Below are 16,227 nucleotides of genomic sequence, written 5' to 3'. Positions count from 1 at the left end.
TATTCATTTTCATCATGGTCTCTATGAATAGACATATTTGAAATATAACCAGTGCTTCGATATGATTTATTTCATTCACCTGTTACAAATAATTGTATTTCAAATTTTGAATAGTCAGAATGCAAACTGCATATATTACGTGTTGTTAGGCAGGGCAAGCCTTTTGTAACAGGTACAGTGGCGGATCCAGGGGGGGGGGCACAGGGGGCATGTGCCCCCCCCCCCCCCCCCGGCCAAAGAAAATATGTTAAAATCAGCCCTAAATTCACCCAAAATGTACTGAAAAACAGGGGCGTGCCCCCCCCCCCCCCCCGACCAATTTTTTTTTTTTTTGGTGTGTGACCTCTTACCCCCCCCCCCCCCCCTGCTTATTCAGCGGCTGGCTGAGTCATTGCGATTTTTTGGGGACTAAACAAAATATATATATGTGTTCTCTTTCCCACAGGGTGCCCCCCCCCCCCCCCCCCCCCCCCCCAAATCAAATCAAGGTTTCCATGCAACTTTACCATTAATTGCAAAGTTACCATCAATGCTCAGTTTTAAGCAATGGAGGGTAGAAGTTTTAATACCAGCTTAAAGGTGTACATGTATCTTATATGAAATGCAATGTTTCATATGAGAATGATGCTTACAGCCTAGTGAGCCTACTATAGATGTTTTGAACTGCATGCTTTGGTGCAAGCTGATGATAATGGCATATATTAGGTTAATTTGTAATTGAAACGGTAATGCAATACAGCATGCACTTTGTCCATGCTGGTACATGTAGCATGATCAAGCTCTTCAGTATAATTATCAAACACAGCAATTCTATTACACATGTAAATATTAGATTATAAGACTTACATTTCTAAATGGTAAAATATTTCCTCCGATGTTCTTTACAAACAATTTTCAAACGATTTCCAAATTAAATGCATTTGCTACCAGGGCACCAACATTTTTAAGTGTCAAACACTTCTTTTTTTCTACACAAAAATTCTTTTCCAATTTTCATGTTTTCTTTCTTTCCTTTCTGGAGGGGCTACGTATAATTAATTTAATGATGATGGGACCAGAAAAAATAATAGATTTGGAGGTACCCTAAAAATAAAGGGTCTCTAGCATAAAGTGTCATCCAGTGACATACAGATATATATATCTTTATGTCAGTATATTAATTCCAGGCGAAGTAGCAAACTGTGCTATAAAGACCGGCTGTACTACTTTGGCAGGGAGGGATTAGACTATCTCATCAACTCGGCTCTCAATTAACATAAGAAAAAGAGGATCATGGGGCACCAATGGTCACCGATTAGGCATTGTTTTCTACATAGAGGGAGCAAGTAGCTATAAGTAGTACAGAGGGGCTTTAAATGAAAAACATAACTTGTCATAGACTCACCTTAGGCTTCATGGTGTGAAACTTGGGCGCTTCCCAAAGATGGCTTCCGGGGACAGAGTAGCCCTGGTTATCAGTAACCGTTGCTGGCCTCCGCAGAGTGGCTAGACTCTCGTCACTAAAAGATCGCTTGATGTTGATGGGCTCTGCATATTCTCCCATGATAGGCGACAGGTTTGTCCTCTGTGTCTCCTGCATATTCCTACGTTGCGCCCTAGGTGAGAGGTTTCCGATCAAGGCACTGTCGGTCATGCGCCGCTGCGTCTCCGGAGAGATGCAGCCTGAGTCGTTGAGCGGCGACGTGGGTGGTGATAACAGCCTGGCCTTCTCCTTTGCAAAAGTTTCAGAGGATATTACATTGACGCTAGGTGGCTGATGTCGTTTTGGGGTGCGGCTGGGGGGTTGTGGTGGGGTTTGGGGGATTTGAGGGGGTGGGGAGGTGGGGTGGGTCTTGGCCTGGGTAGGTGAGGAAGAGGTCATCCTATGCCTCCGACCCCCAGGGGACTTGAGCATATTCAAGAATGATGACTGGTTGTTGTTGTCGATGACTAGAGGATCAAAGACACGCTTCCCAGGTATGGGGAAGAACTCTCCTGACACCTCCTCGTACCCTAGATAGCCATTCGAAAGGCCAGTGTCTTCCGTTTCGACATTGTGGTTGCAGTTCCTACTGGGTTCTATTGGGTTTCTACTGGTGTTCTCAGGATTGACCTGATAGTATTCAGGAGGTAAAATGGCTCTCCTTGCACTCTTTGTTCTTGGCACTGGTTCGGGTGCTTTGATCTCCTTCAAGGCATCTCCATTGGACAAGCAATGTTTCAACCGCAATGCTTTACTCTTGTTGTACACATCCTGCTCGTAAGTTCGCTTGGGCTTTGTCAGCCTGGTTATGGACGGTTTCTCACTTTCCTCATCTTCACCGTTCACTATCACTATCACCTGCGGCTTTGTTTTACTTTCCTGTAATTTACTCTCATCGTAAATATCTTGTTCAAAGGTCCTTCCTGGTTTATGGGGACCAAGATCTCCTTCATGGGGAACAGGTTCTGGTCTACAGGGAACCCAATCTTCTTTATGGGGAACAGGATCTCCGTTACGGGGAGCAGGATCTCGTTTACTGGGAAAAGGATCTCGTTTACTGGGAACAGGATCCGGTTTACAGGGAACAAGATCTCCGTCATGGGGAGCAGGATTTCGTTTACTGGGAACAGGATCCGGTTTACTGGGAACAGGATCTCCGTTATGGGGATCAGGATCTGGTTTAGTGATAACAATATCTGGTGAGGAGCTGCCATCGCTTCTATGTCTGGTGCTGTTCCGACTAAGATCAATTGCAACTATCTCAAACTCCTTCACCAAGCTGTCCATACTACGAGACATTCTATTCTTCTGGAGCGGAGAAGGCGTCAGACGATCAGGGTCCCTCCGTGACAAGGACATTGTCCCGTTCGATGACGTAGACTCACTGGTCTCACTGATTGTTCGTACCCTTCCACTCTCTGGAACCGTCAGCATCTTTGACTTCCGTTCAACAGCCACAGTGGACTTGCCATTCTCAAAGGCACTCACAAGTGCCAGCACAGAGTTCCTGTTCTTCTCGTCTCTCTTTGCTCTAGCATCGTCTCCTGTCACTGTCAGTGGTCTTTCTCGTTTCGCCTGGACCGCTGGCTTTCCGTTGACCAAAGGTTCTGACGGTGGCACTTTGATCTCCACCTTTCCTCTCCTTGGTGATAGCAGAGGCTTCGGCGGAGGCGGCAACACAGGACTTCTCTTGTGTCCAGGATGCATGGTGTGCTGCGCGTGCCTCTGACGGGAGACTTCCTTCCGACTGCCCAGCTCCTCGTTGGTGAAGTCCAGTTGCGTCCAGCGCTTCTGTTCCGGGCTGATAACCCTGGGCTGCCTGCACCGAAAGCCATTATTGGTGTCTTCTCCTTTGCTTTCATCTGTAGAAACAGTACAAAAAACAAAAAAAACAAAAAAAATATTGCTGAAATGCATCAATTAATATCATGTTATTCTAAAGTCACAAATAAACAACAAATATTGGTAGTATTTTTTTTAATAAATATTATTTCAAGAATGTTATGACAGAAACAAAATTGTAAGTCTTTGCCTGTGTCCCAGTTCTCATGAAATATTAAAGAATGGGAAAAAAGTGCACATAAACATACTTGTTTAGTTGCTTGTCAAAGAATTTTCAAAATTGTGCCCCCCCCCCTTTAAAAAGTAATGGATCTGCCCCTGAAAGGCAGCCCGAAGCAAAACTTACCTAGCTAGAAAAAATAGGGCAAATCAAGGGTTCAGTGACACAAAGACGTAACTCAATATTTTTCCAAAATGAGTGTTTGATATCAAAATGTTCAGAAAAATGTGAGCTTTCAAGGAAACACAAAGACCCAACTCCACCGAACACCCCATTAAAGTCAATGGCTAGTGGAACATAGACTCAACTCCTTAGGCCCAAGTGCTCAGAGACATATAAACCACTTTTTCTCAAAATGGAGTTACGTCTTTGTGTCACTAACCCCCCTCTAAATACAAACCTTTTGATTTGGGGGAGGTCAATTCTTCAAAGAGATGGATCCTCTTCCTGAGCTGGCCTTCCTCAAGTTTGAGCTGCAGGGTCCGGGGGCGGGCCTCCGGTTGGGCAGGGAGCTGCTGCGAAGGCCTGTGATTACGGGCTACGGGCTGTGGGGATGTCATCACAATAACCCCTATGTCAGGTAGACCTCAGTCAATGGAGAATGGAATCATACTGAATGGCTACTGCATCCTTACCATCTGGACACAGGAAAGAGAAAGGAAAGGTAGTGTTATTAAGAGAGAACTTAAAGGGAGTGCAGCTTGGCAAATACTGGTTAACACCATCTACGTTTTCTTGTGGACAACTACACGTAAACGATTGGACTTGATTAATGGTAGTCAGCGACTTAATCTCTACATGGCAAGCGTTCGCGAAACAGACCAAAGCTCTCCTCACGCTTCGGTTTAAAGTATGTTGCACGCAAGTGATTGCTGCGGTCGGTCATCCGTAGTCATATTATACCCGATTGGCCCAGAGTCAGGCCTCGGGAAAGACACGTAGTCTCGTCAGGCTACCCTCCCTTTAAAACCGTCCTTCCCCTGCCCCTGTAAGCTCAATTACAAGCATACCCATGCTTTCTTTAATAGCAGTCAGGTAAAACAATCACACAAACAAATAATGGCATTACAGAATCAAAGGACCCCAATTATTATTGAACCTAACTGCGAAATGTGGAATGATAGTCCCTTCTGGCTCTGAATCTACTGAGTTGTTGGAAAGAGGAAACCACTGTGATTATCAGATGATTAATCTAATTGGTATCAGTCTGGTTTACAAGCAGCTAATCAAGCATGAACTCTTCTTAAAGGGAAATTCAACCCTGGAATCATGTTGATTTGATTAAAAGCAGAAGAAGAAGAAATTGAGGGTTCAGTGACACAAAGATGTAACTCCATATTTTGCCAAAGTGAGTACCATACCTTTAAGGCCCAACTGCTCAGTGACACATAAACCACTTTTTCTCAAAATGGCCAAAATGGAGTTACATCTTTGTGTCACTGACCCCTCGAAATGTGGGAAAGAGATCGTGAAGGTTGTAGGAAAAATCTGGATAAGATTGTTATGAATTTTAAAGTTTTAATTGATCAAGCACAACATGATCCATTTAATTTTTCTGCTTATTCAATTGAAATTACAACAAACTTGTAACCAAAGATGAATTTTCCCCTTTAAGGCTTCATGTGTAGTATTGTGAACGAAGGAATTCCCTGATAAAACAGATTTTTAGATTTCCTATTGAAAGGGACTTTGACTTTGTAAAACCAACTTAATAAGACTTAAGACTTCATGTGTAACCTGGAAATCAACTGACCGATAAAAATGACCGGTGGCCTCTCACAGATATACCCGCATAGTCTACCCACTGAAAGGGACTTTGTAAAACCAACCTGTTACCAGAAATAGATTTCCCTTACAGGCTTCATGTGTAAAAGGGAAATCAACTGACTGATGAAAATGACAAGTGGCCTCTCATAGATTTACCCACATACAGATTTCCCATTGAAAGGGACTTTGACTTTGTAAAACCAACTTCTTGGTAAAACCAACTTGTTAGTCATTACCAGAGATAAAATTCACTGACCGCTAAAGAGTGATCACTGGCCTGTCATAGAATTGCAGATTTCCCATTGGGCATTGTAAGGGGCTTAGAGTTTGTAAAGCGTATCACAAGAATTCCACGACAGAGACACGTATGGTGCAGGGACTTTGACTTTGTTAGATAATACCAGAGATACATTTTCCTATAAGTGGCAATTCACTGACCACTAAAGAGTGACCACAACCCTCTCACAGAATTTCAGATTTGGGCATTGTAAGGGACTTAGAAGTTTTTAAAGCGTATCACAAGAATTCCATGACAGAGACACGATGCAGAGACTTTGACTTTGTTAGACCAACTTGTTACCAGAGATACATTTCCCTTTAAGTGGCAATTCACTGACCGATTATTAAGAGTGACCACTGGCCTCTCACAGAATTGCAGATTTGGGCATTGTAAGGGGCTCAGAGTTTGTAAAGCCTATCACAAGATTTCCATGACTTAGACACGACGGTGTTGTGATTATTATAAGGTTTCCTTGGCAATTTACTGACCGCTATAAAAGAGTGACCACTGGCCTGTCACAGAATTGCAGATTTCCCATTGGGCATTATATTGTAAGGGGCTTAGAGTTTGTAAAGCGTATCACAAGATCATTCCATGACAGAGACACGGTGGGTGTTGTGATTATTATAAGGTTTCCTTGGCAATTCACTGACCGCTATAAAAGAGTGACCACTGGCCTGTCACAGAATTGCAGATTTCCCATTGGGCATTATATTGTAAGGGGCTTAGAGTTTGTAAAGCGTATCACAAGATCATTCCATGACAGAGACACGGTGGGTGTTGTGATTATTATAAGGTTTCCTTGGCAATTCACTGACCGCTATAAAAGAGTGACCACTGGCCTCTCACAGAATTGCAGATTTCCCATCGGGCATAAATGGTAAGGGGCTTAGAGTTTGTAAAGCGTATCACAAGATCATTCCATGACAGAGACTCGGTGGGTGTTGTGATTACAAATAAGGTTTCCTTGTATTAGTCATTTGTGTAATAGAAGACCACTATCAGGTAGGTCCATGCATGTACCTGTCGGACTCAATCAAGAAGTCTCAATCACCCCTATTCATGGATTCAGAAAATGGACTTTTCTCTTTGTCATAATACAATTTGATTGCCAGTATCATTTAAAAATAGTGCTAGATCATGTCTTGGTATTTTAATAGCGACTAAAGTTTGTTTTCTTGTACAAATATTTATCTAAAATTAATATTGTTGTTTTGATATCCATATAGACTGAACATTGTATCATTAGGCCTGTTTTCATCAGCTTGAGTTTGCCAAATAACCCCCTATTTTAACTTTCCCGATCGCAAATTAGCCACTTAGTTTACATCTTCATTGGCCTGCAGTTGCAATTAGCGGCATATGTTTGAGAAAATATCCTGAGAAATCTTGGGCTTGTTTCTAAAATATCCCGCTATTTGGGAAATAGCAGGCTAATTTGCCCCTTCTGAGCTAGTTTGTGGTGAGCGTATCGGTCTAGTGAAGACGCAATTTTGAGCTTCAGGATAATATCCCAAGTCTGAAAATAGTGGCTTATTTGGCAAACTCAAGCTGATGACGACAGCGGCCTTATGATACAATGTTCAGTCTTTATGGCTATCAAAATGAGCTATTAATTTTAGATAAATATTTGTACAAGAAAACAAACTTTAGTCGCTATTAAAATGCCAAGACATGATGGCACATGTTCGAAAACGATACTGGAAAATCAACTTGTATTATGATATTAATAAATATATTGCACAAACAGATTTTATATAAAAGAGCTTCCTTAAAAAATTGTTACTATTTACCAAATGTAGTTGAGTGTTATTACAATTGGAATACAAATTATATTTGCTATTATCATGTTTATCATTTTACGTGCAATGGTATGGCCAAGATATTATATGTATGACAAATTAACATACTCAATGTAAACTATCTCTTATAAATTTGTTGTTTGTATATAATTGAGGAAACCATGTTTGAAGGGTAAATATAGTGAAAAAATATCATTCAATGTTTATTTTCACGAGTTTATCCTTCAGATACTACAGATCTACATTCCTTTTGCTGATTGGTGTTTCTTCATATTCATGGGCAGTCCACTGAGTCCAGTATATACATGTATGCTCATTCGGGGTCCCATATAATTACCAAAATACCAAAAGTAGAGAAAACTGAGGAAAAATCTAGCATCGTAGGAGTCATTTTCCTAGTTATTTAGTAAGATGCAGAGCTATAAATTTGACCGAAAAATTAGGTATACCGCCGTACTGAAACTTTTAGATGTTTGCGTGGTACTGAATAAAATACTTTGTTTCTTCGAATAATTTTACCTCCGGTGTGAAAGACCCTCTGGTATTTTCATGTTAACCTTGCCCAACAGGAAATAATTGTTTGATGTGAAAGCTTCGCTGAAAACCTGAGGTAAACTTTTGTATTCGTCAAGGACATGACATGATCCACACATTATCAAAGTGAAAGATGTATTGATAATGGTAAACTAAGAATTAAACAGCACATATCTGCCTCATATATACAACAATATGGTTCAAATTACTCGCCTGTCAGTGAACGTGTTATTAATCATAATTTGCATTTCAAAATGCAGGTAGCCCGGCTATTGTGTATGCTCCTTTAACATGATATTCACACAGGTGGCTTGTACATAATGACTAAAAGACAATCAGCATAATATTTTCTCAGATATGAATTGTTCAGAGTCCAATCCATGTACCGGTATGTACCACTGGCTGAACACTGGTATAGTATATCACATAATTAACATACCATAATTACATACACATGTAGTTCTCAAATTGTTATTCATAATAAAGATGATCAAAAAATCAAACATTTTCGCATTCAAATTTACCGAAACTGAAGCTGCTACATCATTGTATTCCACTCGGCAAAAGAATTACATGTATGTATCCACTGATCAAATTACATGTAAGCACAGTGGCTCGTATAACATGTTCAAATATTACAATCAATGTTATCCAAATACATCCTACTCGTTGAGTTGTTGTATTCCATTGAGCAAATACAGGTACAATAGTCAGTCACAAAGACTGATCAAACAAGGTCATAACCAATAGAAAAATGAGTCCACAATAAAATGGTAATAAACTTCCTTTAAAGTAGTCATCCAAAGATTCAAAAGTGTTTTGAATTGATGCAAAATTCATATCATTGCAAAGGGTAAGCCTTAATTAATGATAAATATAACAACTTCCTTCTTAAAAATATGTTTGGGGCCCGCAGTAATCATCTCTCAAAAATGTTAATTTTGAGATCCAGATTTTCTGCCTACAGCGGTCCTCCGTAGGGTGTCAAAATCTGTGACGTCACATGCGAGACACAGCTAGCCACAAAGCATTTTACGCCTTTCCATGATATCTATATGATTTTTCAGCAAATGATTCATGTTTTTCAAGAGAAAACCTTTCCATCCATATATATTTTGTCGATAATAAGCAGTTGTCGTGAATTTTCTTTGGGTGACTACTTTAAGCAGAATGTAATCCTTATATTCCACTAGTGAAATACACCTTGTATTCACTGATCAAAAGCAGTAAGTTACAGTAGGTATTAAAATAGAAGCCAAGTTTTCACAAATATAATATGATCATATAAGCACTCCTGCGAAAAAGCACAGGTACATTACTCACAATATTATGACAAAGCAAAACTGCAGTTCATCGAAAAATGGTAGAACAAAACATTTTGGCAATGAACTTCCCTGAAGTTAGCCACGTTGAAGCCAATTTTTCGAAAATATAATATGATCATAGCATTCCTAAGAACAAGTAGAGGTACATGTACATTACTCACAATATTATGACAAAGCAAAACTGCAGTTAGTTCATCAAAAAAATAATGGTTGGACATTTTGGCAATAAACTTCCCTAAAGTTAAAATGAAATCCAGGTTGTATTCCACAGGTAGCATGTTTTAACAGATCACAATATAAAAATAATAATAAATAATAATAGAGAGGTAGCTATAAATAAAAAGCAAGGTTGGTTGTCATATTTACACTGCAGACCTTTTGTTCCCCTTTGCCTTGTCCTATACAAGCAATTCACGAGTGATTCCTCAACCAAAACCGACGAAACTTTGGAAGATCAGCAAACACAACTGACACACAGAAATTCTGGCATGCTTTCAGGAATCTTGACAGTTGTTCTGTAGTGCACATGTGTATCGGCCTCAAACACGGACTTAAAGGGGATAGTCAGGCGCTGATGTACAGGAAAATCAATTTCACAAAGACTTCATTCACAGTATTACATTTTTCTCTGAATTCCTTATATAGTCAAACCTGCTTTAGTGACCACCTGTCTACGACAAGCACATTTTTTGTGTTCCTTGAAAATTGTTTCTCGAAAATTGTTTCTCATTGAAACATGTACTAAAGGAACCTGTCTACAAAGACCACCTGTCTACAACTAGCACATTTTTTGTTTCCCTTGGGCGGTCCGGTTGACAGGTTTGACTGTATTATATATTTGAAATGAACTTTTACATAATGACCTTTAGATGGACCTACATGTAAGAACTGATCAATTTCAATTTGCTGAAAATAATAAACACATTTGAATCAATAATTTGTATAAAAACATCTAATATCCACATTATGATCTTTGAAAGACAAAAAATATGACAAATTTATCAGAAAGAGATGTATTTTTTTTCAAATCAAAATGCCATTTTATCTTGTGATTTAATTGCTGTATTTTTCCCAGGTGTTCACATTGTTTTAAAATGGAAAATAAATGAATTAAATTGAATTGAGTCATTTTGCCTAAATTTCTAAAATAGATATATTCTTTTTCTCTAAAATTGACAGTTCAACCACAGAGACAAAGAACAAATTTAAAGTTTGAAAAGTTATAAACAATTAAAAAAAAAAATAATAATCCTCTATAGAGGAATCTACTGCACACTCGCATTGTCAGAAGCACATACAAACGATCCCATGACAAAGCTATTGCACATATGGCTACGTACATAGGTCTGTTTAGTCCATAATTGAATTAAATCAAATGGCCTATAAGGAAAGAAAGAGCGATTACTAGTACCCTGTATTAATTAATTCAGCAATTAGCAAGATGCTTGAGTAATAAGTGGATTGATGATGTAATTGATTGACCTATTTAGTTTTGTTTTCAGGCATGATACATGTACTTTCATTATGGACACTATTACTGCAGTAAGTTCTAGTGTTATGGCTGTCCTATAATCAGTGTATTGAACATTAAACTGCAAATCAATGTAGTTTAATTGAGTACTCGGTATCCATGTTCTTTTAGAAAGAGTGGAAAAGTGAATAGTTTCTAGCAAAAAGATTAGATATCACTTGTACCAGCACTACATTATGGAAAAACTTGCCTTTTATTAATTAATTAATTGATTATTATTTCATATTATTATTACCGGTATTTATTTTTTTCCTTTTAATCTCTTTGGCAAACAAGCAGAAAAATTATATTTCTTTCAACTTATTGGAGCTTTTAGTAGCTGGAGAAAAACAAGTTGAGAACTTTTTAAAGCATCATTTCTTATAGCTGATTTATAAAATAATGACTGACTGATTAGTGATTTTTTCATGAATTGACTGATGTAAAGAAGATAATCATGCTGGAATTGCAGGATAAACAAATGGTGAAAGAAAGAACCAAAAAGTAGACAAGTTTTCACATTTAGCCTTAAGGCAACTTTGAAGTATATAAAACATAAATGTTCTCCTATAATCTAGACAAACTACTGTGAGAACTTTCAGCCACTTTTTTTTAATCCTTTAACATGAATTCATACTCCAAATGTGCTTCTGACCAAGTATTCAATGTCTTTCCGATTACTGGAGAAAACAAAATGGAAAAACTAATGGCGACAAGCTTCATGTCTCGTCGTTCTTAAGAAGGATTACCATTACTCTCTAAATAGCTTGACAATTGCGCTGTCGATCAAAAAATAGAATTTAACTGAAGTGGGTGAAACACATCCTATCTCATCAATATTTCCATGAACAGTTACCGACACACGTAAGCGGGGGATAGATTAAGCAGGGTAAATTGAGATCCTACTGTAGGTTCCTGGCATATCTTCTAACCTACGTGCCCCTATTCAAAAACAGGAATTGACTCAAGTAGCGCAGGAATCGGCTAAGTAGCGACATATGTTCAGAGCCAACAGCAGACAAAATGACATTTCTAGACTGAACCGATGAACTTCCTCTTAGCAGACCGGGGTCGTTTCCACGACTCCCAAAATACACATACAAAGTGCTTCAATCCATATACCCCCACCCTAAGAAAGTTCAAGCTTGAAGCCGGTATTGAACCAATCAGCACTTCTAGCAAATCGTGTCCCAGTTTGAGGTACCGTCTTCAGAAGCATAAGCAGCGTAACCCAAACTTAATAAATCGCATGAGGTGCACAGCATGTATACAGGTAGTTCTAGATGGAATTGCAGTGAAACCTGTCTATAAAGACCACCCAAGGGAGACAAGAACAGTGATCTTCATAGGCAGGTGGTCTTTGTATACAGGTTCCTTTAGTACACGTTTCAATGACCATTTTCAAGGGAACAAAAAATGTGGTCTTTGTAGACAGGTGGTCTTTCTATACAGGTGGTGACCACTATTAAAAAGCAGGTTTGACTGTACCTGGTCCTAAGAATGTCCTCGCCAGCAAATCAGCCTTCTGATTGGTTAGATAAAGGACAATTCCACAAGCAAGTGCTAGTTTTCAATGAATTAGAGCTCAAGTTAATATTCCCATTGGAAGAGTGGATGATTTTTTTCATAACGCAAGTAAAAAATCGAAAGCAAAACCGGGATAATCATTGTCAATGTGAACAGACAGATCCTATCATATATGTCTTAATGGCTCATAAAAACACTGACAAACTGTCCCTGATTAGAATTACAGTGTTGTAGGCTATTTTGTAAAATCAGGTTAATGTAAACGAGCCTTCTGTGTAGTTCTGCAGATCGGGAGGATAGTGATTTCCCCTTACCTATTGTGTTTCAAAAACATGATCTCAAATTCTCGTACATCTGAGATGTATCTTCTGTATTTGATAGCCCATTTTTAGTTTCCATTTTATCATAGACTCAGACTGATACATGTATATGGAGATCAGGTTTCTGAACATGACATTTGGATCTGACACACTTTCTTTCACCGATTCAGAAATATTCCTTTGAGGATTTGATGTGACTTTTCACTTTTTAATAGGAACTTCTATTAAAACAAAAGAAGCAAACTGGAGTTCATTACAAGCATTTATTCAAAATGTCAAATGTCTGTAACCATTGATTTTCAGCCGCCACAAATGTTTATAATTTTCAAGTTTAGTGTCCATTTGGAGCAAATTTTGTCTCTCTTTCTGGTTTCTACGAGTCTGAATACAAACAATGAGGCAACAGCATCATCATTATCATTTCATCTTTTTAGAGCCAAAAGGTCATTAACTCTAGATGTAATTAATGCCTTTCTAGATCCATACACACAATTGATGACAGTGATATCAGGTATTTCTAATAACAGTGAATCCAAGGGGCTTCAGGGGAACAGAGGCATATCCTCCCTCCCCCCCCCCCCTCACCTGGCGCTACAAAGTACATAACAAAAATGAACTACACATGGCAATGGCCCCAAACTCTGGACCCCCTCCGCTTCAAAATGTGCACAGGGGCTCTTTAAACAAATACAAAAACTTTTATAGTGATAAATCCGATTAAATTTGGATTAACCTCAATTTGTCAACTAAACAGTGGACTTGAAGCATCATTGTAGTTTCATATGCATTCCAAATTCTTTATTTATATTTATTTTTGAGTTGCGTAATAACATCTCGTTAATTAATCAAAACATTAATACCCAGAATAGAATGGGCATGTGAGGGAAAGTGAAACTGTACATGTATAGACCCCTGGAATTGATCTCATTTTACAATGGTAGAGAAGGGTATGTGACCAAAGAGAACATTGAGTTCTGGTTAAAGGTACTTAGTAACATTGTGATGGTTGATTTCACAAATCTGTTGAATCAGGATGCAAAACACGTAAAATTATGTTTGTATGTATGGATTATCCAACTACGATGCCCCAAATCCGAAATTTATTCACGCAATATGAAGATTTTTAACGAAGTTCAACGGGTTTTCGAACGGGCGTCGATGTGCGGCGCTTCTGAATTTAAATTCTCCCAACCATTTTTTGAATTTTCCCAACCGTTTTTCCATGAAAAAAAGACATAAAAACAGGCTATAAAAAAATGTGTCAATACTAAAACGTCTGGAATGGAATGTAGAGCCATTTTATTGCTTTGTGAGATTTCCATTCACCTAAAATGTCATTAAATTGTAATAATATAGTTGGGAGAATTAAGGAATTGATCGGATCAGTTTTTCCCCATTTGTACCATGAATATTGGTCCGTTTTCGCTCAAATTTTCAGATCATCTTTAATTGTACATCTAGCATTGAAGTCAATGCCTTAGCACCACTATCTCTCATCTGAACAATGTTACAAAGTCCCTTTAAGGTGAAATATAATCTGTTAGCTTTCTCATTCAATTGATGATTCAAGATTCAAGATTCAAGATTCAAGATTCACGATTCAAGATTTATCTATTTATTTCCATTCACATGAAAACAATACATTCACGAACAGTAACAACAAGTTCATCGCCAACAAGAATAAATTCATGAACAATAACAAGAGAGTTATAAAGACATTGAAAATGTGGAAAAGAGGTGTTCTGTAAAAAAGCACAGCTTGTGAAACACAGATCACCTTTACAAGAAATATTTAAAAAGAAGTAGATTAATAATCAAATAGAATAGAATAGAAATAGAAATGAAATTGATGATAGTTTTAATAGAAGATGATCATAGTAAAACTGTCCCCAGAAGAGGATTGCTTTAATATCAAATGAACCCGTATTTGAAATATGATTGAGAAATAGCTTAAAGGTGTGAACGAAACTTTCATCCCTCATGTGTACGTAATCGTATAGTCCCATATATATATTTTGTGTGAAGTCACATGACTTTCATCAAGATTAAGTCCATATCTGATTTCTCATTGACTTACCAATTTGAAAACAAGTGTATGCCTTGGAAATAAATATCTTTTTTTATTAATTAAGTCCTAAGTCACCTATTAGTTATTGGTTGCTATATAGAGGGCAAAAGTAGCTGTAGTGCAGTCCCGCTTAAATACAATGTTCATAATATTTTTCATTTTAATTGTTCAAGTACTGTTCGCACGGAAGGGGTTCGACGCAAATATTGGGTTTGTCTAAATGCTCCCTGGTGAGTTCCTCGGCTTGTGACCGCTCATGGCTTAACTTCTTGAGCCGACACCCCTGCCAGAGGTATAACTAATAGGTGAACATAGGATATCAAGATTGGCAGCACTGTAATCTAACATAATTAGACAATTTCCTTTTTCATGGTCTGGCCTTTGAACTATTAATTCCATAGTTTGCATAATCCGCAAGATAAATTTGGCTTTGATCGATCGTAAAGGCTACCAACTTTTCCAACATGCAAGGGCCCTGATAGAGAGGCATAGAGGTCAAGTTTAAACCGAGATTATGACCTTTGGGGGTCTATTTTATATCTATTTTTGTGTGAACTGTGAAGCCTACTCTGTTCTATAGATAGAGAGAATAAAGGGGCACTTCAAGTAGTGTGGAATGGTTCTGTCAGCTGACGTTGCCCGCCCCAAACTTCAAAGTCCTTCCCCCCCCCCCTCTCCCAGCATGCAAAATTTCAACAAATATACCCCCTCCCCCCACTCTTCATTCCTCTTTTCCCTTGAAAAGGTTCAAAATGTCTCTGACAGCTAGATGACTTTCTTATACCCTTTGAACGATCTTCATACACAACAATACCCCCACTAGGGAAAAAATACACGGGGGCTCGGGCGGGATAGCCCCCGATATGCATAAAAGAGCCCCCGAAAGTCATAAAGAGCCCCCCCAAAAAAAAATTGCATAGAGTTTAATGCAAAACAAAATAAAGAGTGTTATTTTCATGCAAGCAAGCTTGAAAAGTAGCCCCCAAAATGTTTAAAGTATTTTTTTCCCTGACCCCCACTGTACCTTTAATGTTCAGACAAAGGTCTCATCAAATTCCCCCCATACCACAATATATCCTGATGATCATGAGCAATATCCCTGCTCCTGCGCTGTCACTAAAGCAAAACCCAAGAGAGAGACACTTTTGGCTTTTTGGCACTATCAGGATAAAGAATGATCTTTATCGGATTTCGTGCTGTACCGTTATAAAATTAGATTTCAATAATATATATATTTTATTACGTTTTTCTTTTAGTATGTGTAATGTTTTTTAATATTTTTTATCTTGAATTTTTTTAAACAAAAGAAACTGATGCATACTGTATATCATACATTGGAGTGAAAAAATTGAAGTACTTTGTTTCACTGTCCATAAGGTCTACAAAACACTGCAAAAATATCACTTCTAGATTGTTTGGTGCCTCCAAATTTTAAATTACATACAAGAAAGTCTACTCTGACAGCAAAAGCTAAAAACTCACCTTTGACCGACCTGACCAAATACACCATTATTGACCTCTAACTGAAAATGACACAATACAACTTTTTTGTGTGTGGTTTTGTGGTGTC

General features: G+C 38.3%; 1 protein-coding gene across 3 annotated transcripts in view; it reads right to left on the bottom strand.

Moving 5' to 3' along the window:
- LOC754213 (DENN domain-containing protein 2A) overlaps nucleotides 1-16,227 on the bottom strand; it is a 118,103-nt gene that overhangs the window by 77,926 nt on the left and 23,950 nt on the right. For all 3 annotated transcript variants that reach the window (XM_030989537.1, XM_030989538.1, XM_030989539.1), the window contains exons 3-4: nucleotides 3,925-4,162; nucleotides 1,385-3,324 (exon numbers count right to left, since the gene is read on the bottom strand). In XM_030989537.1, coding sequence (XP_030845397.1) covers nucleotides 1,385-3,324; nucleotides 3,925-4,084 — 2,100 coding nt within the window. In that variant the 5' untranslated portion in view covers nucleotides 4,085-4,162. The remainder of the gene's footprint in view (nucleotides 1-1,384; nucleotides 3,325-3,924; nucleotides 4,163-16,227) is intronic.

The sequence above is a fragment of the Strongylocentrotus purpuratus genome, unplaced genomic scaffold, assembly GCF_000002235.5.
Source record: "Strongylocentrotus purpuratus isolate Spur 01 unplaced genomic scaffold, Spur_5.0 spur5_scaffold_18, whole genome shotgun sequence".
NCBI classification, from domain to species: Eukaryota; Metazoa; Echinodermata; class Echinoidea; order Camarodonta; family Strongylocentrotidae; genus Strongylocentrotus; species Strongylocentrotus purpuratus.
The sequence above is the reverse complement of the archived record's forward strand: the minus strand, read 5'-3'. Positions and strand labels throughout refer to the sequence as shown.